Source organism: Mesoplodon mirus (assembly GCF_964341445.2).
Source record: "Mesoplodon mirus genome assembly, contig: HAP1_SCAFFOLD_909, whole genome shotgun sequence".
NCBI lineage: Eukaryota > Metazoa > Chordata > Mammalia > Artiodactyla > Ziphiidae > Mesoplodon > Mesoplodon mirus.
This window is the reverse complement of record NW_028295135.1, coordinates 145,862-170,773: the sequence shown is the minus strand read 5'-3', so window position 1 is coordinate 170,773 and position 24,912 is coordinate 145,862. Positions and strand designations below refer to the sequence as shown.

At 43.7% G+C, this 24,912-nt stretch overlaps 1 protein-coding gene across 1 annotated transcript in view; it reads left to right on the top strand.

The window, feature by feature from the left end:
* Positions 1-15,350, top strand: part of LOC309797712 (U3 small nucleolar RNA-associated protein 25 homolog) — a gene marked incomplete at its 5' end in the record, with an annotated part of 28,277 nt that extends 12,927 nt beyond the window's left edge. Inside the window, 5 exons of the mRNA XM_082646151.1 lie at positions 3,431-3,633; positions 4,815-4,997; positions 5,134-5,246; positions 5,974-6,219; positions 12,437-15,350. Of these exons, the coding sequence (XP_082502277.1) occupies positions 3,431-3,633; positions 4,815-4,997; positions 5,134-5,246; positions 5,974-6,219; positions 12,437-12,680 (989 nt within the window). The 3' untranslated portion in view covers positions 12,681-15,350. The remainder of the gene's footprint in view (positions 1-3,430; positions 3,634-4,814; positions 4,998-5,133; positions 5,247-5,973; positions 6,220-12,436) is intronic.
* Between the last annotated feature and the right edge of the window lie 9,562 nt (positions 15,351-24,912).

Here is a 24,912-nt window from a genome sequence, read left to right as displayed (position 1 = left end):
TTTATTTATTTCTTTATACAGCAGGTTCTTATTAGTTATCCATTTAATACATATTAGTATATACATGTCAGTCCCAATCTCCCAATTCATCACACCCCCACCCCCACCCCCACTTTCCCCCCTTGGTGTCCAGTATGGACATTTTAACAGTACTAAGTCTTCCCATCTATGAGCATGGTGTATTTTTTCATGTTTCTGTCATCTTTAATTTCTTTCATCAATACCTTGTAGTTTTCCAAGTACAAGTTTTTTACCTTCTTGGTTAGATTTTTTTCTAGGTAGTTTATTCTTTTTGATGCTATTGTAAATGGATTGTTTTCTTAATTTCTCTTTCTAATAGTTCATTATTAATGTATATAAACACAACAGATTTTTGTTAATTTTGTATCCTGCAACATTACTAAATTTATTTATTAGTTCTGACAGTTTTTTGGTGGAGTCTTTAGGGTGTTCTCCATAAAGTATCATGTCATCTGCAAATAGTCAGTTTTACTTCCTCCTTTCCAATTTGGGTATCTTTTATTTCTTTTTCTTGCCTAGTTGCTGTGGCTAGGATTTCCAATACTATGTTGAATAAAAGTGGCAGAAGTGTGCATCCTTGTCTTGTTCCTGATTTTAGAGGAAATGCTTTCAGCTTTTCACCACTGAATATGATGTTAGCTGTGGGTTTATCGTATATGCCTTTGTTATGTTGAGATACGTTCCCTCTATACCCACTTTGTCAACCCATCCTTGCATCCCTGGAATAAATTCTACTTGATTATAGTGTATGGTCCTTTTAATGTATTGTTGGATTCAGTTTGCTAATAATTTGTCAAGGATTTTTGCATCTGTGTTTATCAGGCATAGTAGCCTGTACATTTCTTTTTTTGTGGTGTTTCAGTATCAGGGTTATGCTGGCCTCATAAAATGAGTTTGGAAGTGTTTCCGCCTCTTCAGTTTTTTGAAATATGTTTGAGAAGGATAGGTATTAAATCTTCTTTAAGTATTTCATAGAATTTACCATGAAGCTCTCTGGTCCTGGTCTTTTGTTTTTGGGGAGCTTTTTGATTACTGATTCAATCACATTACTAGTAATTGATCTATTCACATTTTTTCTTCATGATTCAGTTTTAGAAGATTGTGTGTTTCTAGGAATTTATGTATTTCTTCTAGGTTATCTGACTTGTTGGTGTATAATTGTTCGTAGTAGTCTCTTACGATACTTTGTATTTCTGTAGTGTCAGTTATAGCTTCTCTTTCATTTCTGATTTGGGCCCCTTCTCTTTTTTTCTTATTGAGTCTGACTAAAGGTTTGTTAATTTTGTTTATCTTTTCACAGAACCAGCTCTTAGTTTCATTGATCTTTTTTTTTTTGTCTCCATTTCATCTATTCAGTATTTCTCATCTGACTTCTATTATTTCCTTCCTTCTTTGTTGGAAGTTTTTTCCTTTCAGCATATTTGAACATATCATGCCATCTCCTTCTGGACCACAAAGTTTCTGATGAAAAATCAGCTGATATTCTTATGGGGATTCCCTTGTCTGTAATTAGTTGTTTTTCTCTTGCTGCTTAAGATTCCCTCTTTACCTTTGACTTTTAACATATTAATTATAATGTGTCTTGGTATGAATCTCCTTGGGCTCATTTTGTTTGGGACTCTTGGTTCTTGCTGGACCTGAATGTCTGTTTCCTTCACCAGGTTAGGGACATTTTTAGCCATTATTTCTTCAGATAAGTTTTCTGCCCCTTTCTTTCTCTGTCCTCCTTCTGGGACCCCTATAATGTGGGTGTTAGTGCCCCTTTCTCTCTCTTCTTCTGTGACCCCTTAACACCGATGATAGTACACTTGATGTTGTCCCACAGTTCCCTTAAACTGTCCTCATATTTTAAAAATATTTTTTCTCTTTGCTGTTCTGTTGGGGTGATTTCTGCTACCTTGTCTGCCAGGTCACTGATCTGTTCTTTTCTACCATCTAGTCTGCTGTTGATTCCCTCTAGTGTATTTTTCAGTTCAATTATTATAATCTTCAGCTGTGTGAGCTCTGTTTAGAACTTTCTTATATTCTGTCTCTTTCTTGAGTTTCTCACTGTGTTCGTTCATTCATCTCCCAAGTTTGGTGAGCATCTTTAGGACTATGACTTTGAATTCTTTATTGGATAAATCACTTGCATCTGTTTCATTAAATATTTTTTCTGGGGTTTTATCTTGTTCCTTCATTTGGAACATGTTCCTCTGCTTCCTCATTTTGCTTGACTCTCCGTCTTTGTTTCTGTGTATTATGCAAAACAGTTACTGCCCCGTCTTGAAGGAGTGGCCCTGTGTGGGAGATGAACTGTATTTTTAACTTTTTCCTAGTTCTTGGTCATCTTATAAACTCTCTCTGTTTGTTTCACTCCCATGGAGTCTAGAAATGCAGTCCCACCCCCATCTGCCTGAGCCTGGTGCTCAAGGAGTGTCCCCTGTGTGGGCTACATGTGATTGTTGCCTCAGGTCGTGTCCCGCGAGTGGCATGAGATGGGGTAGGCGTGGCTGCTCGTTGTCCATGTTTGTCAGTGCTGCACACAGGCAGTGCAGGGCCGTGGGGTAGGGGGTACTCACCCACCACCACTGTTAGCAACTTAAGAGTGAGAGTGCAAAAAAGTGGCACCCACCAGTGCCATCAAGGTAGAGGGAATTTGTAAAAATGGCATCTGCCAGCATTCTGTCCCCAGAGAGAGTCCCAGCCAACTTCTGCCCCTCTGGTAGATGCTTTAAGATTAGCAAGTGAATCTCCTTCACATATGATCTGGGCTCTTTAAAGACTGCTACTTGTTGCTTAGGAAAGAGATGTGGGCAGGAAATATAAATTTTTGTGATGATAATGTTAAAGCCATAATTAGTGAATATATTTATCCAAAGCTTTATGTAGAGTGAAAGAGAACTTGTGGGTGAATCCAGGGATTTGTTGAAGAGCTCTTTGAATATGGAAAAATAGATAAGGACCAGGTCAGTAATAGAAGTAAGTGTTAAAGTGACAGAAACCACCAGTAAGGAAAAGAACATTTCAAGGAGGGTGTGCTTATGCATTCGTGACAAGAAACACTAAAGTGCCATTGAACTGGTAACTGAGAGCTGTTGGTGACCTTGGCAAGAGTCATTTCAGTGGTGTCCTGAGACTCAGAGGCAGATTGCAGTACATTAAGAAGTGAGTGGGAGATTTTAAAGTAGAGATAATTTTTTGGAAGGTTTGCCAGTGAAGGAAAAGAAGAGGGTGGGAGCTAGAAGGGACCGTAGATGCAAAGGAGGGATGACGATGATGATTTTAATAATTAAAGCAGTTGGAGCACAATTACATGCAAAGGGGAAGATGTGGAAGGTACAAGGGGAGGCTGCAGTTGGAGAGGGTGGAAGCTAATGGCTTGGTGGTGACTCATGAACTGATGTGTGCTTGGCTGTTTTGTGTATAGGGGTGGCAATACTGCAGAGAAGCATCCGACTTTATGCCCCCTTCTATTCGTCAGACATCCTCATTGCCTCCCCTCTGGGCTTGAGGACCATCATTGGTGGAGAAGGAGAGAAGAAGAGAGATTTTGACTTTCTGTCTTGTATTAAGCTTCTCATCATTGATCAAGCTGACATTTACCTGATGCAGAACTGGGAGCATGTCTTGGTAATGCTGGTCATTAACATTTAGAGACAAGAAGCTCAGTGGTTTGAGTCTGAAATGGTTATTAAAGTCCAGATTAAAACTCAGCTTGGATATTCCACATTTTCCAATTTGAAAACGGGAAATGTTGTCCCCTCTTCTACCCACAAGTTGGTCAGTAAAGTATCCAGAAAGATAAAAATTCTTGTCAACATTTTCAAATCTCCAGAAAAGATTTCTTCCCCTTAAAAGTTGCTTCTAGTAATAGACCAGTTTAGTGTGGTTGGTTGGTTGGTTGGTTGGTTGGTTGGTTGGTTGATTGATTGAAATCCCTCCTCACCAGGAATGTTTTTATCTAAAATAGTTCCTCCTATTTATGCTCGTTCTCTTTTGTTTGGTCTTCAGTGGAGATGGGAAAACATTGCTCATGATTTCTTAATTTGTGATGTTTTACAGAGAAACGTAAGATGTTTTTGTCCCCCTACTGTAATTTGTACTATAATTTTTTTTCTCCCTCTCAACATACTCTGCAATGTTTTGGGGTTTAGGATTGTGCTTTGGAACAATCCTCATCACAGAACTATAGGTTTATTTTTATAAGGCATGTGAGAATTTACCTTTTCTACAACCCCAGGACTTGGAGTAAGTTTGGGACAGATAAAGGGGAGTACTTATTTATAAAGTAGGGAATAAACTTATAGTACTTGTGACCCTTCAATATACATTACAAGGTAAAAATATGATTAAAATAGAACAGGCATGTCGATGGTTGAGTCATCTTTATTTTGAGCAAAAGGCACATGTAGTCACTCCGGGAATTTTCTAACGTTTTGGGAGCCAAGTCATGGAAGGACAGCAGCTCTGTTTTCCGTGTCATTTCCCTTCTTGTCCAAGTCTGGAACTGAGTTGCTTATAGAGTGACCAGAGTGGCATTTCAGAATTTCCTTTAAAAGAAATATTCTGTATAGGTAGCATCTTGATCCTTTTTGAGAGATCCACAAGGTGGCCAGTTTGAGCTTTTCTTCTTGTTCGCTTGACTATGGGCAAGTCACTCACCCATCTGAGCCTGTTTTCTTGTTGTAATTTGGGAGATGATAGTATCTACTTCATGGGGTTAAATAAGATGATGGGCTTATAGAAAGGTTAGCAACGCCCAACAGGTAAGTGTTCAATAAGTATTAATGGAGTATTACTTCTGCTCAAAGCATTTGATGAACCACATGAACCTACTGCCCTTGGACTCACATGGGGTGGACTTTTCTCGAGTGCGCATGTGGAACCTCAATAATTGGTCCAAGTACTATCGTCAGACGCTGCTGTTTGGGGCCCTGCAGGATGCCCAGATCAACTCTGTGTTCAACAAGTACTGCGTCAATGTGCAAGGCCAGGTGGGTTCTCTCCTTCTTTCTCTGAATTTTCATGAAGTATTGTGTATTGTTTGGGTCATGAGGCAGAAGGAGAGGACAGCATTTGGTCAACAATGGGGATAGCTCACTTCCTAATGTTCTCACTGACTCCTGGCAGGTGGCTGTGAGGAACGTCCCGATGACAGGCTGCATCAGTCATGTCCTGGTGCAGCTCCCACATGTCTTCCAGAGGATGGAACCTGAAAACCTAGCTTCAGTGATTGATGCCAGGTACCCTCCCCTGTCCCATTGGATCCCTGGGGGTCACAGAGAGGGATTTTACTTGGGCATTCAAATTTAGAATTGTATTCCACGTTGGCTTTCTTAGTTACCATTTACGAAATGAAATGAGATAATTGAATCCAATCATGCCATTGACAGAGGAGGACACTGAAGGCCAGAGAAATGGTGTGTTGTCCTAGTTCCAATAGTGTCAGGGTTAGTAAATCAAGGGTACTTTCCCCTAGACTGTGGCATTTTTAAATTACATTATTTTTTTAATGCCTCATGTCAACAACTTAATTCTAAGCCCTTCAGGGCAAGAACTGTTTTTCTAATTCTCTATGTAATTTCCCCGTCTTCTCATTGTGTTTAGTCAGGGGACCCATGGTAGCAGAATGGTGCTTAACACATGGTAGGTGTTCAGTAATTATTTGTTGACTGACTGATTGACAACTGAATGAATGAATGAATGATACAGTTACGTACTTCCTAGAATAATTCTCTGGGATATACCAGCATCACATCTATCCTTTATGATGAATAGTGTTGGCACTTACTTTTTGATGTGCTTAACAAGTTTTATCCCTATATAATCTCTTTGCAATGAGGTAGGCCAAATTGGCCTCTTAGGGGAGGTAGAAGGAGATTGTGACTTGCCCAGGGTCATGCAGTTGGCAGTGACACTATGGCTCACCTCTAGACCACTGACTCTCTGCCCTTTGCCTTTCCAAATCAGGTTTAACTTTTTCGTCAACAAGATTTTGCCTCAGTATCGTGATGCAGTCACGTCTCACACGCTTATCTATGTCCCCTCCTACTTTGACTTTGTGCGTCTCCGAAATTACTTCAAGGAGGAGGAACTGAACTTCACTCATATCTGCGAGTACACCCAGAAGTCTGGTGTCTCCAGGGCCAGACACTTCTTCCTTCGAGGAGAGAAGCAGTTCCTGCTCCTCACAGAGCACTTCCATTTCTACAAAAGGTAAAGTAGGGCCAGGTTTCAAGTGTCCTCTCTGGAGGGTCTGCTTCCAAGTGCATGGTGGGCTTTGCTGTGTTATAAGGTCCTCCCTTGCTTCACCTCCTGCAGACAAGCCAGAGTCTGGGGGGCTGGACAGACTTTTCTTGATTGGTTGGTTGGTTTTCTTTCAAAATGGGCATTGTTGGAAAAGGTGGTAGAAACGAATGAGTGACTACAGCATAACCTGTATACAGATCTGGAGTGGGTCCATACTTAGGGTACCTCCTGTAGCTGTGGGTATACCCCTCAAGAAGGATATTACAGAGTTGAGCAGCTCTCAACTGAATACAGGAAAGGGAGGAACCTGTCGTAGAAGCACAGATGAAACACCTGGGGACTGTGTGGTCTGTGGAGATGGAAGTTGAGTACAGGGTCAGTGTTCAGAAAGCTCTCATTTGTCCTGAGGCAGTGCACACACACTTCTGCACCAAGGAGAACCAGGACTAAGGGGCTCCTTGAAGTTTAGGAGAAGCAAAAGGTGAGGGGCTTAGAGGTGACTATTTAAGGGCTTCAGGGTTTGCTTCTTGCTGGCATCATTATTTGTTTTGTTCCAGTGAGTTGTTGTTTTCATTCATGTTGGAAATGGTATTTTGGGGGAGTTTGCACTCAGCAGGTCTAAAGAGCCCTTAGTTTTCCAAAAGCTTGATACATCAAAGCAAGTCCTTTAAATGAAGTGGATGGATTGGAAAACTTCCCAGCGTGATTGTCTGTAGCAAGAGTGAGCTAAGCTGGGATGAGGACTGCTCTCAAGTAGCAGCTTTTCAAGGAGAGGGCATGATGTCAAAGGAGCCCTTTCTCTTAAGTAGGCAGGACAGTCTTCTGTCTTACACTGTTCATTTATTGACCAAACTGTTTTGTCCCCAAAGTCACTATAAAGACAAACCGAACACGTGCCATTAGCTTTGTACCCTGGACCAGGTTAGTGGGTGTTTAAGTTGAATGGAGATAACCTGCAACTGCCAATTATCTCAAGGTTCCCAGCTATAGATTTTTTTGCTTGAGAGGTCACCAAGGTGATGATGGGTATTTTGATCTGCAGTGTCTTTGTGATTTGATTTTTTCATTTGACCTTGGGAAAAGTACATGTATTTTACACTTTAGTATCCAGCTTTAAAATTCTGTATTTATATTCTCTATGGAAGTAGGCCGTGTTAGACATATTGCAGTTCATTTGTGAGCTAGCAAAAAACTTTCATCCTGAGGATTTGTTTTCTTTGGGGAGATGAAACCAGTAGAATCTTAGGATGGGATGGGCATTTGGTCATGATGGCCCTCCTGAGGGGAGGACAGTTCACAGTTCTTTCTCTGAGCATTATCAGTGGGTTAGCACAGGAAGGATTCTTAAGCAGGGGGCAATCAGAAACTCTGGAGGTAGGATTTCTGGAGGTGGGAAACGCTAGTGGGGTGTTTCTGAGTGCTCCCTGCCCCAGGGAGAACCCCAGTTATAGAAGTAACAGACCTCGTCTTTATAGACTGTATGCAGGAGCCAGCCTTGCAAGTCAGTTGTGGTTGCCTCATTTATCTTTAACAGTTGTCAGGTAACATAGACATCGGGAATGTCCTTAGTTTTGGGTCCTGTCACAGTGTTACGCCATATTTGTAGGGGTCACCGAAGACCCAAAGCACATACAGGAGAGGAGGAAGGCAGGGGAAGAGGTGCAGAAGACCATGGGAATTGTTACTAACTGCCCCTCTGAAGAGGTTCTGGTCACGTGCTCTTATTTCCAGGAGATGCCTAGTCTCTACTGTGCACGAATTGGTCCTAAGAGAGATTTTCTTGGGTTTTAAATATAATACCTATTGGAATTGGTTTTGTTGTTTTATTTTGCTTTAAAAATACTCTCATTATAAGAGTATTACACAATTATTGTAGAGAACCTAGAAAATCTAGGTTAAAAAAATGGGATCACCTATCATCTTACTGATATAAATACCCATTTTGGTGTATTTCTTTCCTGTCTCTTTGATGTAAAAAACATGTGCACGTGCACACACACACAGACACAGGCATTTTAAAAAGGACACCAACATTGGGATCACAGTGTACACATTTGGATTTTTCTTTCTTTTATCTTGAATGTTTTATGTGCTTATTGAAAAAAAGCTTAAATAAGTTAGCATTTTGGTATATACTTGTATGTTATGGATGTATTTTTAAGTTAATATATATATAGTTCTACTATATCCTGCCCCCGCTCCAACTTTTTATTTGGGAAGATTTCATTTCAAAAGACATTGTAAGACTATCCCAGTGAACATCTCTAACTCCTTCCACTTAGGCTTCACCAGCTGTTAGCATTTTGCCACATTCTCATGCACCCACATTCTCTGTCTCTCCTTCTCTCTTTCCACTCACATCTCTTATTTTTTCTTCCTGAACCATTTGAGAGTAAATTATGGGAGGCTTCGTGACACTTAACTCCTAAATCTTTCAGCCTGTAGAGCTTAAAAACAACATTCTTTTATCTAACCACAACACCATTAACATACCACTTGACATTACTGCAGTAATACCATCTAATATTTAGTCTGTATGCAAATTTTCCTAGTTGTTCCCAAAATGACTATTACAGCTGCTTCTCACCCCCCACCCCCCGCTGCAATCCAGGATTTAGTTAAGAATCCTACGTTGCATTTGCGTGACATGTTTCTTTAGTCTATTTTAGCAGTTCTCAAGCAGGAGCAGTTTTGCTCCCCAAGGGACATTTGGAAATATCTGGAGACATTTTTGGTTGGTACAGTTGGAGGGTTACTCTAGTGGTCTAGTGGTTCAAGCGGGTCAAGGCCTGGGTGCTGCTAGACGTCCTACAGTGCACAGGACAGCCCTTACACCAAAGAATTACCTGGCTTAAAATGGCAGTAGTGCCAGGGTTAAGAAACCCTGATCTAGAATAATTCTCTGCCTTTGTTTCTTGCTGTGATACTGATATGTTTTGAAGAGTCCAGTCCAGTTTCCTGTAGAATGTCCCACATCTGGATTTGGCTGTTTTCTTATTATTTAGATCAGTGTTCCCAAACTTTGCTACATATTAGAATCCCCTTGGGGAGCTTTTAAAAATCTGAATGCCCTGGTCATACCCCAGTATCAATTAAATCATGGTGTTTGGGGATGGGGACCAATTACAGGTATTTTTAAAAAACAAATAGGTGATTCAGTGAGCATTAGAGTTCGGGGACCAAAGATTTAAACATAATTTTAGTAAGAATTCTACATAGAGGATATTGTGTACTTCCCCCTGCATCTCCTCAAGAGGCCCAGGGTGTCAGTTTGTCCCATTTTTGGTGATACTAAATGTAATCACTTGGTCAAGGTAGGTCTGCTAAATCTTTATATCGTAAAAATACCTTTTCTGTGTAATTATAAGTAATCTTTAAGGTGTGTATAGCATCCTTTTTAATGGTTGCATAGTGTTACATTGTATGGGTATATAATTAACCCAGTTTCCTTTTAATGGGCATATTGATTTGTTGTTTTCTGTTATTATATACAATAATGCCAAGAGCATCCATATGCGTAGTTGATGGCATAGTTGCCTAGGCATTTCCTTAGGATAAATTTGGAAAGGAAAACTTATTTGTTCAAAAGCTGTACCCAGTTTAAAATTTGCTGTGTGTTGCCACTCCCATCTTCTCCCCTCCCCGGTGAAATACACACTCACAATAATTTATACTCCATTAGCCTATTTCTGTAAATTCTGTAAATATTTCTGTAAATTCTCCTTTTCTCCAGTGACTTGATAGTCAAAATGATACCTCATGGTTTTAATGTCTTTTTCTTGCTTTTCTGTGTTTTTTGTAATTGTCAGTTGAACGTAGTGCCTGAGTAAGTAGCTGGCCTGGACGCCTCTTCTGTCAGGCCACTAGCGTGGCAGTTGTGAATCTAGTTAGGATTTGGTTGTTACCGTCGTTGCCTTCTATTTACCACAAACTGCCAGTTCCTCCAGCAGACAGTGGCCCACTGTGGGGCCCAGTGCTGGAGGGCCTTGTCTCAGTGTCCTGCTCCCCTCTCAGCTTTCACCATGCCCTGCACCCCTGTGCCGAGGGAGAGCCTCTCCCACGCTCCGGCCCCTCCCCCAGCAGCAGGCTGCTCCTGCTCGCTCCTCCCCTAAGGCTTGAAGTGGGGCAGTTGTTCTCCTCCTGGTCCAGCTCAGATGCAGGCAGGTTCTGTCCATCCTGGGCTTTGGAGCTGGCGCTTTCTCAGGGCTCCTGCACCACCCTCCATGGTGGCCAGCCTCTGCCTTGTTCTACGAGGGGTCTTGGTGGGGAAGAGTTCCCTGCATCTCTGCAGTGGTGGCAAACATCTGCTTACATCAGTGCAGGATCTTGGGCTGAACAGGCTTCATGCCCTTTCCCCAGTCTTCATGCCCTTTCCCCTTTCCCCAGACTGCTCTTTTGACTGGATGTAAGTCCTGTGGTGGGGAGGGATGGGGTGAGGGGTTAATGCTCCTCCCTTAGGGCACACAGTTTTGCTGCTTCTGACTCCACCCTGGCAGTTGACCTTTGCCCCCTCACTGGCTTCAGGCTTTAGCTTCATATACAACATGGCTCTGGGAAGAGAGTGAGTTTTCATGTCTGCACCACCATCGGGGTCTCTCAGGTCTTCTGCCTTGCGTCCAGCCTTTCCAGGGCTCCCAGTGGAGACCTTTGGAAAAGCCATCATGACTGTGAAGTAAAGGAGTGTCCGGGAATCCCAGGGATTCTGAACTGTCATGCAAGCCCATAATTGCCCTTTAAGAACTTGTTAGAAGTGTAGCTTTTTTCTTCCTACCCACTTTCTTAGCAGCTGCCCTCTTCCCCACTGTGCTCTGCCAAAGGTGAAGTGGTTCATATGTCCTGTCTTTCTTCAGACCATCTTGTCACTCTTTGGAATTCAGTCAGTGATGGGCTGAAGCTGGCTCATACCAGCTCTTAAGGTATGGTTGCACATCTCTTCCCAGTTCCAAGTTCAGCAACATGACACTGGTAGCTTGAAATGGAGTATTTACACCACAGAAATTGGCAAATGCTTCAAATCAGCACCTATCCTCCCCCACTGAGAATCAGTTGTTAAACACACACCAGGGCACCGTTGAATCCGTTCACTTGGTTGCCCTGTGACATCAGCTGTCTAGGCTCAGGAAAAGGAACACTGTTGTAGATTATCTTTTTCTTGTTAGCACGGGAGCAGTATTCTCTTGAGTTTTCTACATACTAAGCAGAAATGGAACTCTGTGTTTGTTTTGATAACTACTGAGGCAGAACTGTGTTTTTTCAACATCATTAGCCATTAAAATTCCTTTATGGAAAGAGGATGTGGAAAGCTGATCCAAGTAATGGACTGCAGTTATATTTTGGGAGAGGAGGGTCTCCAGAGAGATCAGGATGAGCCAAGGGATAAAAAGACAAGGAAAACTTACCGTCCATGAATAAAATAAAATTCCCGAGGGAGTCTGACATCAGCCCTGTATGAGAGTCTTAACAGGAAAAATCAGAAACTTGTCAACGTATAAAATCTTTGGTCATGGAGCCCAAGAGGGAATGATTGATCTCAACCCGAACCGTAAGGCGCGTCCCTAGGGTCTGCACCCCCCCCACACCATGCAGCCCTGTGCAGCAGGGAAAGAAGCGAGGAAGCTGTTGAAATTAATTGCCTTCCCATAATGCCTAATGGGTCCTCGGGCAGGATTTTGTAAATGGGTGAACTTGGGACATCTGCCATGGAGTTAACATGTCTACAGAATGACAAGAAAAGACTAATGGGAGTGCATTTACAGTTTATGCTGTTTATTTTATGTACTGGGTCTGGTCTGACCTCATCTCCATTACAGAACACTGTTTTGCCTGATTATAATTAGGATAATGTTAAATTGGAAATGCCTGCTTTTCAAATTTTCTGCGGCAGATTTCTAATCCTTGTCTACTATTCTTCCCCACCCTACCTCAGTCTGCTCAGATTAGGCTCAAGAAGTGCAAATTCATTTTATCATTATCTTAAGCCAAACATTAGGAATTCAAATACACTGTCACAAAAAATGAGCCCCTCCAGCTCAAATTTGAGTAACTTTTGGTCTGTGTGTTATTTGTGCCATGGTCTTTCTCCTTGCATGAAACAGCGAGAGTGACTATGTCCCTGTAAAACTCTTCGGTGGCTTTTCCATAAAATTTCTCATGTAGACATAGCCTCTCTTTCTCCTTCTAACAGATACACAATAAAAGGCATCAGGAACCTAATTTTCTATGAACTGCCAACATATCCCCACTTCTACAGTGAAGTCTGTAACATGCTGCAAGCCGCCACCAGAGGAGAGGAAGCTGCCTGGACCTGCACTGTCCCCTACTCCAAGTACGATGCCCAGAGGCTGTCTGCTGTGGTCGGGGTGGAGCGGGCTGCACAGATGCTGCAGTCCAAGAAGAACGTCCACCTTTTCATTACTGGAGAGAGATGAGAATTGGTTGGACAGGAAATGGTGTTTGGTGTGATATGTCATGCTTGATTCTGTGTCTCTTGGACCTGATTCTGATCACTTACACAAAGAAGGGCTGCAACAAGGAAGGAGCACCAGGCAGGTTCTTAGCAGATACTTCTTTCTTTTCAGACCATATATACCTGAAAAGTTCCGTGTAAACCAGATTTTGGTAAAACCCATCTTTCAGAGGTCAGGGGAGAGCTCATGGAACTCTGAGAAGTTGATAGAAGGAATCTTCTACTTGTGAATTTTTTTGTACGCCATAAATTCTTTTGTTGTGATTTCACCTCTAATTTATTACACTTGGTAAACTCTTTCAGATTTGCCTGTTTCTATTGGACACCTTCTTAAAGTGAGGCATGCATTTCTTTGCTTGTGAGAACTGGTTATGAGAAATTGGAATACTTCTTGCTGTTGAATATCATCTTAGTTTTGGATCGCAAAGGTTTTGCAAAACTGTTATTTTTCCCCAGCCAAACTTTTTTAAACCTTAAATATTCTATTTTAATTCAACCTAGAAGAGCACATTCGTTCACTGATCTTTTTTTAACTCCTAAATGTTTTAATGAAAATATATACTTAAAAATCACATTATATAAAATAACATGAATTTCTACCTTATTTCAAGAAATAATTTTATGAAATTCTTGATGTCACAAATTCATCGTCAACATCACTGTCTTCATTGCTATAGTCATTTTTTAAGTCATATAACATAAAAAGGAAAAGAAGTTACACTTTTAAAAACATTTTTAGGGAGTTCCCTGGCGGTCCAGTGGTTTGGGCTCGGCGCTTTCACTGCCGAGGCCCAGTTTCAGTTCCTGGTCAGGGAACAAAGATCCTGCAAGCTGCACAGCGTGGCCCAAAAAAAAAAAAAAAAAAAAAAATTGAACTATTCCTCAGACAGAAAAATTACCAATTCAGAACCTGAATCATCTGAAAATAAATTGCCAAGTTGCTGGGCCTGTCACTCCCAAAAATCACTCCTGAATTTAGTATGTATTTCATGTAAACAAGGACATTTTTCTATGTAACCTCAAAACCACCGTCAAATCAGGAAATTGCCACTAATCCTTGGGCCCCATTCAGATTTTGCCAAATGTCCCAATAATAACCTTTATAGCAAAAGGATGCAGTTCAGAGTTACATACTGCTTTGAGTTGTCATATCTCTGTAGTGGCCTTTATTCTGAATGGTACCTCAGCTGTTTCTTGGCTTTCTTGACCTTTTTTTTAATTTTTAAATTAAAAAAAAAATTTAAACATCTTTATTGGAGTATAATTGCTTTACAATGGTGTGTTTCTGCTTTATAACAAAGTGAATCAGCTATACATATACCCCCGTATCTCCTCCCTCTTGCGTCTCCCTCCCACCTTCCCTATCCCACCCGTCTAGGTGGTCACAAAGCACCGAGCTCATCTCCCTGTGCTATGCGGCTGCTTCCCACTAGCTATCTATTTTACACTTGGTAGTGTATTATAAATCCATGGCACTCTCTCACTTCGTCCCAGCTTATCCTTCCCCCTCCCCGTGTCCTCAAGTCCATTCTCTACGCCTCCGTCTACCTAGCCTGCCCCTAGGTTCTTCAGAACCTTTTTTTTTCCGATTCCATATATATGCATTAGCATACGGTATTTGTTTTTCTCTGACTTACTCCACTCATGTATGACAGTCTCTATGTCCATCCACCTCACTACAAATAATTCAATTTCATTTCTTTTCATGGCTGAGTAATGGACGTTGACACTTTAGAAGATTACAGGCCAGTTACTTTGGATGGTGTTTCCTGTCAGATTAGGTTAGGTTAGGTTTAGTTTATGCATCTTTGGCAGGAGCAGCATAGAAGCAATGCTGCGTCTTCCTCGCTGCATCTCTTCAAGCGGTGCATGATTTCCACCTGTCCCATCATTATGACACTAACTGACCACTTGTTTAAGGTGGTGCTTGCCAGACTTTTCCACTATAGAATCACTCATTCCCCCTTTATTAATTTATATTAATATTACAAGTATGGATTCTTCAGTTTTTATTCAGTGGGTTGTAATTGGTTATTATCGTTATTCCTTTAGATGCTTAAATGGTCTCAGATGTGGCCAGCAGGAACACCTTCAAGCTGGCTCCTGTGTCGTCTTGACACATCCCCCTTTAACTTGGGCATTTCTTTATTTTCTGACACTATAAGACATTCCAAGTTTGTCTTGTACTTTCCCTATTCCAGCCCTGCTTGCTTTAGTGGAAAATTACCTTAAAGCGAAGATTTGAGTGCTAAGTGTACCCAGTACTGTTGTGGAGCCACTGGTCCCAGGCCATCTCAGTGGTCAGAGTTTGGGAATATCTGCATGTGTGTATATGTATACACATACCTATGTGCCCATGACATCTAAATTTATTTCTGTATCCATATATTGAAAACCATGAATTTACACCTTACCTCCAATTTCAGACTAACAACACAGGGTTCCTTTTGTTTTCTCCCTTTCCAAACTTGTAACTCCCTTGTCAGATAGACATGTGGCTCCCATTAGGCTCAGTGGAACAACCCATATTGGTACAGATTTTCTTCCTCTTGGACATGCTTAAAATTGCTCATCAAAAAAAAAAAAGTGAAATCACTTTTGGGGTACTTTTCCTGCTAGATAGTTAAATAGGCATTTTTATTTGTCTCTCAACATGGAGAGTAGAACTATTCATTCCATATATAGATGGGTTCCTAAAGTTTTGCAAATTTATAGGCTTAAGCCAGCCAAACTCATGGTACAAAGAACATTTTCTTAAATATATATTTTTAAAATGGAGTATAGTTGATGTACAATGTTGCATTAGTTTCAGGTGTACAGCAAAGCAAATCAGTTATACATGTATCCACTCTACAAAGAATTGTCTTATCCATAGAGTGCCCTGTGGTTATTGGCATATTTGTGCTGTGTTTACCATAGAGCCTGTGTATTATGAGAAAAGAAACGAGTTATTTGCCTAGTTCAGAGATATGAGGAAGAAGGGACTCTGATTACCCCCATCTTCTATTTCCATATTCTTTTCCCTGTGAATTGTAGCTAATTCATGGCTTTCATTATCACTATTCACAAGACTCTCAAATCTCCATCTTCTCTGGACCTCCACTCACATGTGAGCCTGGATTTCAAGTCTATGTATAGCCCCAGAAATACATGTTTTTTTTAAGCATCCCTACTGATTTTAATGCTAGCTTGTAGCCAGCTAACTGCTTCTCGCCTACAGAGAACACTGAGGGTTTCAAGTGCGAACCAAGCAGTATTGCTTCTGTTCCTGGCTCAGCACCTGGGAAAGAAGGTAAGCCTCAGCAGTGGCGCTGGCTCCTGAGTTGATTGCAAAGAGTTGACTTTTTGGAGTGGTTTCATCAAAAGCATGCCTTAACGTCAGGTCTCTCACACAAAATAAGGGAGAGAAGAGGGTCTACTGGACCATGGATAACAACACCTGAGCTGGAATTATACACAATCTTGATATTTCTTAGCAAGGCTCATCTTCAGCAAGCAAGTACCTATATAGTGCTGGTAGAAAACAGACAAAGGAATGGTCCCAATCCTGGGAAGAGGTAGAATTTTAAGGGAGGAAGAGGAACTTAACCAGAAAGTAAGAGTTTTAAACTTTTTTTTTCTTCCCATAGTAATAACAACTTAGCACTTTTCTCTTTGAGGGGAAAAAAGCTTTGAGTCATGAATGCTTTCTGCAGCTGGCTGCACCATATGCAGTATTCAAAAGACAAGAACTAGCTAATCATAGAGAACCAGCGGCAGCTTAACAGCCCTCTGCTGGCTTCCAAAGGGCTTATAATTGAGTGCAGATGGTCCCGGCAGGATGGGTATGAATCCCTGCTGACTCCTCACATCCCAGAGGGCCAAGGGGGGCTCATGAAGCCTCCCAGCCCTGATTGTGCCCTCGTGGGAGCCACTGAGGAAGGAGGGGAGGCAGGTGGTGTGAGAGCCTGCTGGCTGCCTCCTGCCCAGCCTTCCCTTGGCTGTGTGGACAGATCTTCAGGCTGCAGAGTGTAGCTTTGATGAGTCTAGGGTCTCAAGATTATAGAAGTCCTGGGGTAAGGGAGCAGGGTTGGGGGTTCTTTATACTCATTGGAAGAGCCTCATCGTGTAACCTGCAGGTGGCTGCAGGGCGCCAGAGCCTCACGGAGGAGGGGTGTGGTGGGCACTGCACAGACTGCTGCTTTCAGGGAGCATCCTCCTGGGGGTGGGGCCCTCACAGCCGGCCCGGCCTCTCCTTCCCATCTCTTTCCCAGCTTCTCTCTTTAAAGGAGTCATGGTAGTCATCCTTGCACCATTCACAAAAAGCTTTTCTGGCTTTTCTAGCTAAACAATTCTAAACAAATTTCAGTCTCATTCAAAAAAAAAAGAACTTTTCTAGCTAAGTAGAATTCTAAACAAATTTCAGTCTGCTTTTAATACCAGAGTCAGTGAATTGGGAGTAGATACACAGATAATCCAAAATTCATGTAGTCTTTGGAGGGAGAAAGAGAGAATGAACCTACCACGTCTAGCTGACAGCACAAAGTGCATTTCTTTCTAAAGACCTGTATTTCTTCCTCTTATACCATATGCTCTAGCCAGAGCTGCAATAAAATTCTATGTATTTTATGTCCTGTTTCTGAGCTGAACACGCGTTCCTATCCCCTCATCGATTGCCTTGTTTCTGTGAGGACCCTCCTTTCTTCAGATGTGGGAAGGAGTTCTCTCTGCATTGCTTGCATCTCAGTATAATTCCTGGATTTGCCTTTCACCTCTGGCCACGTTGCCATCATTCCTGTGGGAGGGAGGTGAGAGCATGAGAAAGAACAGAGGTCTGGACCTCAATCAAACGGGCTGGCTGTCTCCATAGTTAAGAGTCCTATGCGCCAAAGGAGTCAGGGCTGAGATTGGATTGCTACAAGGCTTGCTCGCCCTGCACAGAGAAATCTGAACCTGGTGGGCAGCTCCACCTAGGTGTCACCCTCACTGCTGGGCGGAACACCTGCACTTGCTTGTCCTCCTGGCTCCCACAGTGGGCGGGGCATGGCACAGTCCGGGCCAAGTTGTCATGGTCTTCAGGCTTGGGCCTCTGCAGCTGGCTGGGACTGGTGGGAGCTGTAGCCTCAGCTGACAAGGGCAAAGAAGGCAGTCTTTGCTGCTTGGCTGATTTGGAAGCTGTGCCGAATTCCTGCCCATCTGTTCTCCCAACTGAGCCAAGGCCAAAGCTGTCTAGCTCTTGCCAACCCAGGGAATGACATGGAGCCCTGTGTCCTGCAGCCCTCATTCTCACTGCACCCTGCAGCCCCTCTCATCTGTCAGTTTGACTCCCCACAGAGATGGCCCTGGGCTCACAGCTGCTGTTTGCCCACAGATGTTCATGGATTTCTGCCTTTTGTGTTCATCATTTGTCAAAACCAGCCCTGAGCTGGGTGCTGACACCAACATTACCACCAACCCACTGTGGCTCTGTGCAGGTCCTCCTGGCCACCTCTCAGCTTTCTCATCTTTAGAAAGCGGGGTACAATCTCCACTATCCTGACAGAGGGACATGAGAGAAAGTAGAAGAGACTGCTGTTGTTTGCCCTGTACTCGCCTCCTACTTCCCTAGTAAGAGGACCCTGGATTTTATTGGGTGACAAAGTGCCCAGTCCCCCTTGCGGTAGGGTGTGGCCAGGGAAAAGAGCACTAACCTTGGGGCAGACTCTTAGGAGAGCTCTTTGAAACTGGTAGGAACACCACTTTTTCCTCTTGCTCTTCCCTTTTTCCTGCCTGCAACACAGAAGTGATGGTGGAGCCAAAGGGCAGAAGGAGCCTGGCTCTCAGGTCATATCCTGAAGCTGCATCCCAGCTCTGCATGGTCTCTCTTCACACTTTTCTGTGAAAACCTAAATCCCTCATTTGTTTCAGCCACTGAGGCCAGGCAGTACTGTTGGCCTCAGGCTGTATTGCCAAGTCCTCACGGCTACAGAGGACAAAAATGGGATCACAAGTCCTGAAGTCCAAAGGCTCTGCCTATTCTTTCTTCTTTCTTCTTGTCTCTGCAGGAACCAGCATAGAGATTGTGCTTCAAGGTTGACGCCTGGCCATTTGGTGACAGTGCGGAGTGAGCGCTAAGACGTGTCTGGCTTTGTGCCATCACTTCCGTCATCTCCAATCCAACTGGATCTGTAAGAATGAGGGAGGACATATGTCTCCTCATAGGGTTTATGGAAACTGATGGTGGCAGAAAAATAACTGGCAAGAAAACAGACTTCAATTCTCTGAAAGTCGGCGACCACCTGCTTTTCATTTCTTCAGGTGTATTTCAAAGCAAAACTAGGAAATGGGTCCAGATCCCCAGTTTGGTAGCAACTTAGAGGTCTTGTGGTCCAATCTGCTGCTTGACCCCTGAGTCGCCTATAGGTTGTCTCTGAGAGGGAGATCAGCTCAGTGCATCGTGACCACCTAGAGGGGTGGGAGGGAGAAGCAAGAGGGAGGGGATATGGGGATATATGTATATGTATAGCTAATTCACTTTGTCATACAGCAGAAACTAACACAACATTGTAAAGCAATGTACCTCCCCTCTGGCTGCCTCTGGGCTGCCACTGCCCTGTGCCCTCTTGAGCTGAAGAGACCCAGAAACCCAAGCCTCTTTTTTTTCTTCTTCTTCTTTTTGAAACAATTCCAACACATAGGAAATGTGAAAATTCAAAGACAGTTACAAAATCTTGTGGTATAATTTAATTGTTTATAAGTTAACCCCTTTTAAAAATGAGTCCACAAATAACATGTTTATTTCAGGAAACAGTTTGTATAGAGCAGTGTACATTATGTTTTAAGAAATGGAAAATCACTACTAGGTGCAATCCATAATTAAACTCACAGATAACTGTTAAAAATTAACATTTTAAACACCCCAAATTATAATAACTTGATGAATAACTTCCTTTGGGAATCCAACCAAATTTGTACGTATGAGGCCCAAGTCAAATGGTCCCCTGCTTCCCCTTCACCAAGCTCTGGCTACACCTTTTGTGCAGAGAAAAGACTGGGCACATGACTTGGAATTCTGGTTGCTTGTCTGAACCTTCATTATAGGGGGGGTCAGAGTTTTCCTCATAGAGAAAACTGCTGGGTACTTTCCTAGCCTCTTATCCACCCACCTCTTCCAGGCCTGGCTTGTCACTCACTACCTTCTTGAGACTATCCATTTCCATACCTGCCCCAGAGCAGATGCCCTCCTAACACTTCCTCCCTCTTTGGTCCTCCTCTTGGGAATAGTATTTCCCAGACCAAAAGATAGCAGGAGGCCATGGGGAAAGAGAAGTAAGTTAATATTTATTGAACACCTACTATGGGCCAGGAACTGTCCTGGGTGCTTCATCTGCATCATCTCATAACAACCGTAAACCTAGTATCTGTCACCATTTTTTTCATGTGGGGGAAACATGCTTGGAGAAATTAGATATGTAAGGCTTCCAAAGTTAAACAGCTAGTTAGTGGCCAATGCTGCATGTGTTTTCTGTCATCCCCATGAGACTGAGAAGGAGGTCAGGACGAGCGGCTCAGATGGAGATGAATCTGCAGGGGATTCTTTCAGTCTGTGGCCACGTCTGGTCCATTTTATTAAGCCCAGCAACTCTTAAGCATGAACTCTTCTCTCTGACTCCCTTCCCACGGCTTTACTTAGTTCAGGCCTTTGTTAGCCTCTTCCTGTGGTACAGTCCAGACTTTGGAACCTGCTAGCTTAGGCTTCAATGCCAGCTTTACCTTTTACTGGGTGTGTGACCTTTGTCAAGTTGCTTGCCTTTGTCTTACCTCAGTTTCCTTATTTGTAAGACGGAGATAATGACATCTTTCTTAGGAAGGAGAATTGTGAGGTTGAAATGAAACCACATATGTACTTATAGATCTCATCAAATCCCGTTCTCTCCCTTTTGCTTGGACTGCCTACTGATTCATCCATGCTACAAATATGTACTGTGCACCCACCATGTGCCAGGCATTCTTTTGGGCACATAGGATAGACCTGCTTCCTGCACTTGGAGAATTAGAGTGCATGGGGGAGACAGGAAATAAACAACGAGAAGCTAGATAAAAATATAATTTCAGATGGTGCTAAATGCTGGAAGAAAATAGAGCAAGGTCAATGGATAGAGATCTTTGGCTATCTTGTTTCCTCTGCACAGAATGCCCTGTCGCCACTGTGGAACTCTTACCTTTCAAGACCCCCTTCAAATGATCCCCCGCCCCCGTCTACGGCCATACCACCCTGAACGCGCCCGATCTCGTCTGATCTCGGAAGCTAAGCAGGGTCGGGCCCGGTTAGTACTTGGATGGGAGACCGCCTGGGAATACCGGGTGCCATAGGCATTTTGCCTCCCGCTGCGGCTCCGCCTTCTCCTTTAGTCGCCCGTGGCGGTGGCCGCCAGCTCCGCACCCCCGACGGGCACCGCTGCAGGCCCCACCTCCTCCGGCCCCTCCCACCACAGCGCGCCAGAGGGGGCGCTCTATGCGGCCAGAAGGCGGCCCTGCAAGGTGGCCGCACCCCAGACGCTCCCGGGGTGGCTGGCCCGGACCCAGACTCCGCCGCGGGCCCGGGTGCTGTCCGTGCGGCCCGCGAACCCCTCGACCTGCACCTGGCCGCCCCCTCCGGCGCCCTGCCCCGGCGCCGCCACCTGCCCGCGGGTGTGGCTCTCCACAGCTCCCTCTGGATAAAGGCCCCCCTCCGCCGTTTCGCAATGGCCGGGGGCGGGAGTGGGAGCAGGGGCCGGGGCCGCTTCCCCGGGCCTGCCGGCCACCAGGGCGGGTGGTAGGTGTAGACGGTTGCAGGTGTAGACGGTTGCAGGTGTAGACGGTTCGACAGAACCACTTTCTAGGCTCTTGTAGCCAAGTCATGGCCACCAGTCAGACTGCATCCTGGCCATCCTGCAGGGCACAGAGCTCAGTAAAGGTAGGTATCCACCCCTTCTACAGCAATGTCAGTGGGCTCTCCGGCTTTGGCGAGTTAAGGACCCGGCTTCCATACCCTGCCCCACATGAATGTATAGCCCCGCCTGTTCCCTACAGATAAATACACACAAGATAAATGCAGCCCTCATGCCCTCTCCCCATCCTGTCCCGGCAGAAGGTGGTGGCAGAAATGAACCGCCTGGGCATGATGGTGGACTTGGCCCATGTCTCGGATGCTGTGACACGGCGAGCCCTACAAGTGTCACAGGCACCGGTCATCTTCTCCCACTCAGCTGCCCGGGGTATGTGCAAGAACACTCGCAATGTTCCTGATGATATCCTGCAGCTTCTGGTGAGAGACTGCCCTGGCCCTCAAACCTAAAGCAAGAGATTCAAACCAGGAGCCCTTGAACCTGAGCCTCTTCTCCCTCCATTTCCTCAAACGCCAGGTTAAATATCTTCTGCCCCCAAAACCCACGGTCCACAGCCCCTGAACTCTTCAGCCCTAGGTGGTAAGATACTCCTCCAAACCCGGAAACCCAGGGCCAACACACCACCCAGACCAGGGCTGCGGCTCCTCCATTCACACAAACCCAGAGAGGAGACGACTCTGACCTCAAAGCCAGGGCTGAACACCTTCCTCACAGGGGCCGAGAGAGTGAGCAGGCAGCTGGCTGTGCTGGGGGCCAAGCTGACTGTCCACGGGTCCGCCCCTGCAGAAGAAGAACGGTGGCAACGTGATGGTGCCCTTGTCCGAGCGGGTGCTGCAGTGCAACCCGTTAGCCAACGTGTCTACTGTGGCAGGCGAGCCTCACCCTGGGCTCTCTGAAAACTCGGATTTGGAGCTGAAGCTGGGTCCAAATTTAGGGAGGACTTCAGAAGAGCCCCAGTGGTTTGACCCACCTATTGGCAATAGGTACAGCACCCAAAAACCCAAGAATGGACAGTACACAGCACCTTGGTGCCACGTGGAACTGGAGCCACAGAATCAAAACTGCGATACTGATGGGTATCAGGGAGGCTGTCAGACACTGCTTTAGGTCAAACACATAAAGAAAATATCCACTATCAGAACCGTTGTTTGACTGACTTTTTTTCACATCTTTCTGACAAAATTCGTGAAGTTGTGAGTACCTCAAGCGTCATTACACTTCTGTTCAAGATGTAATCTCTGGCTCACAATCATTGTTTAGCTTCTGTATATTGCAGTGTACATGAAGGTCTGTATTAGTCTGGTTGGGCTGTTATAGTGAAATACTATAGACTGAATGACTTAAACAGCAGAAATTTATTTTCTCACAGTTCTGGAGGGTGGAAGTCCAAGATTAAGGTATTGAATACCATAAGAATTGGTTTCTGGTGAGAACAATCTTCCTGGCTTGCTGATGGCTGTCTTCTTGCAGTGTCCTCACACGGCCTTTCCTCTACGAGCAGAGGGAGAGAGATCTCTGGAATCTATTCCCCTTCTTATAAGGACACCTTCTTATCAGTCCCTGTCAGATTATTTCCTCACCCTTATGACTTCAGTTAACTTCAGTCACCTCCCTAAAGGACCTATCTCCTATCTTCTACAGTCAAATTAGGAGGGGCTTCAACATATAATTTTGGGGGGGACACAATTCAGTCCATAACAACAACTTAAGATAGCTTTCTCTGATTTTCAGTCTTTCACTAATACCTCCCTCTTTGTCTACGAATTATTCAAGTTTCCTTAAAATTTTTTTTGATTTTCTTACATTATCCCTTCCCTTTAAATGCTGTCTTCACTTCTTAATTGGCATTTCTTGCAAATGAAGGCACCTTTCCTCACAATGTATTGATTACTCTCCCCACTGTAACACAGCGTCTTCTCCCATGACTTTCCTGAAATGGTTCCATTTCTGTTCATAAAAGTTTAGTCATCCAATCAGATGGTTTATTTTCAGTTCCCATAGCATTTTGCCTTTGGGAAACAACTGACTCCATTAAATGGTGCTTCTTTTCAAACTACCTTCCTTTATGTTTTATAGCAATCTTATGATTTCTGTTGGCATACCACCTAGCTTCTTTCTGATCATTCTTTTTATTTTTATTTTTCAGTTGTTTCTCTCCTCACTCCTTAGCGTTAGATACTACAGACAGTTGGCCTTCTTCTCATCTCTTATATACTCTCTCTCTTACTCCAGCAGCTTTGCTTACCATTTAATATATTATCTGCCAGGCGCCTTCCATCTGTTACCAACATCTCTCCCTCTGTCTTTGTCATTTCAGCCTTCGCTATGCTCTCTGAGCTCTCACAGGCAGATCTATTGAACACAGGAATCTCAGTGGAAAATACGAGTACGTTATTTCTCTACTGAGTAAAGCCCTTACAGATCACATGGTCCTGATCCATCTTGCAGCCACGTCATCTGGACTATTTGACCTCCCATGTCACAATAGCAGAGGACCAGACAAGAGGGACACTGGCTCCTAATGACCTCAGCTCAGAAGTGATACACTTGATTCTGCTTCTTTGCCACTGGCCACAACGAATCAAAGGAAAACAGTTGAACTACAAAGGAGGATGAAAAATGTAGATAAGCACATAGGATATTTGATGAGCACTATCTCGAGGTGACATCACCTCCCATCAAACTTTTATTTCACAGAGAAAACACAGACTATAAAGCAAAAACACCCCAAACTAACTTTTTCTCTTTACGTCCAAGAATAGCTTTTCGACATAGTTTATCAATACCTATTCTCACTTCCTCAGTATCTTCCATTCATTTTCCCACCTCATTGGGATTGTTAAGGTTTTCCTCTTTAGCGATTTTATTTTGGCCCCCTCCCATTAAAAAGCTGCCCCCCTCCCATTAAAAATTACTCTTGCTTGATGCCAAGTAATTCTCTAGTTACCTTTTCTCTCTTCCTAATTTCACAGTGCAGTTTATCAAAAATTGTATTTATTCTCATTGTCTGTATTTTCTTATCTTTATGTACCTCGTGACTCACACAATTTTGCTCTTTTCTTCTTACTTATCTGCACTGGAATTGCATTCACCAACATTTAATTTGTGATTAAATTGAGTGAATGTTGTTTGGTCATTACGTCACCTTTCAGCAATATTTGATTTTGTTGATCAAACTTGTCATCTCAGAAAAATCTTTCACCTTAACAACAGTAGCATCTTAACCTGCTACTTCTTCCTCCTGCCTCTGGACATCCTTATCTCTTTCACTGGGCACTCTCACTTTGCCCTCTGCCAAGAGATGTGTATTTCTCAGAAGCTCTCTTCTGCCCTTGATAGATGGTCTCA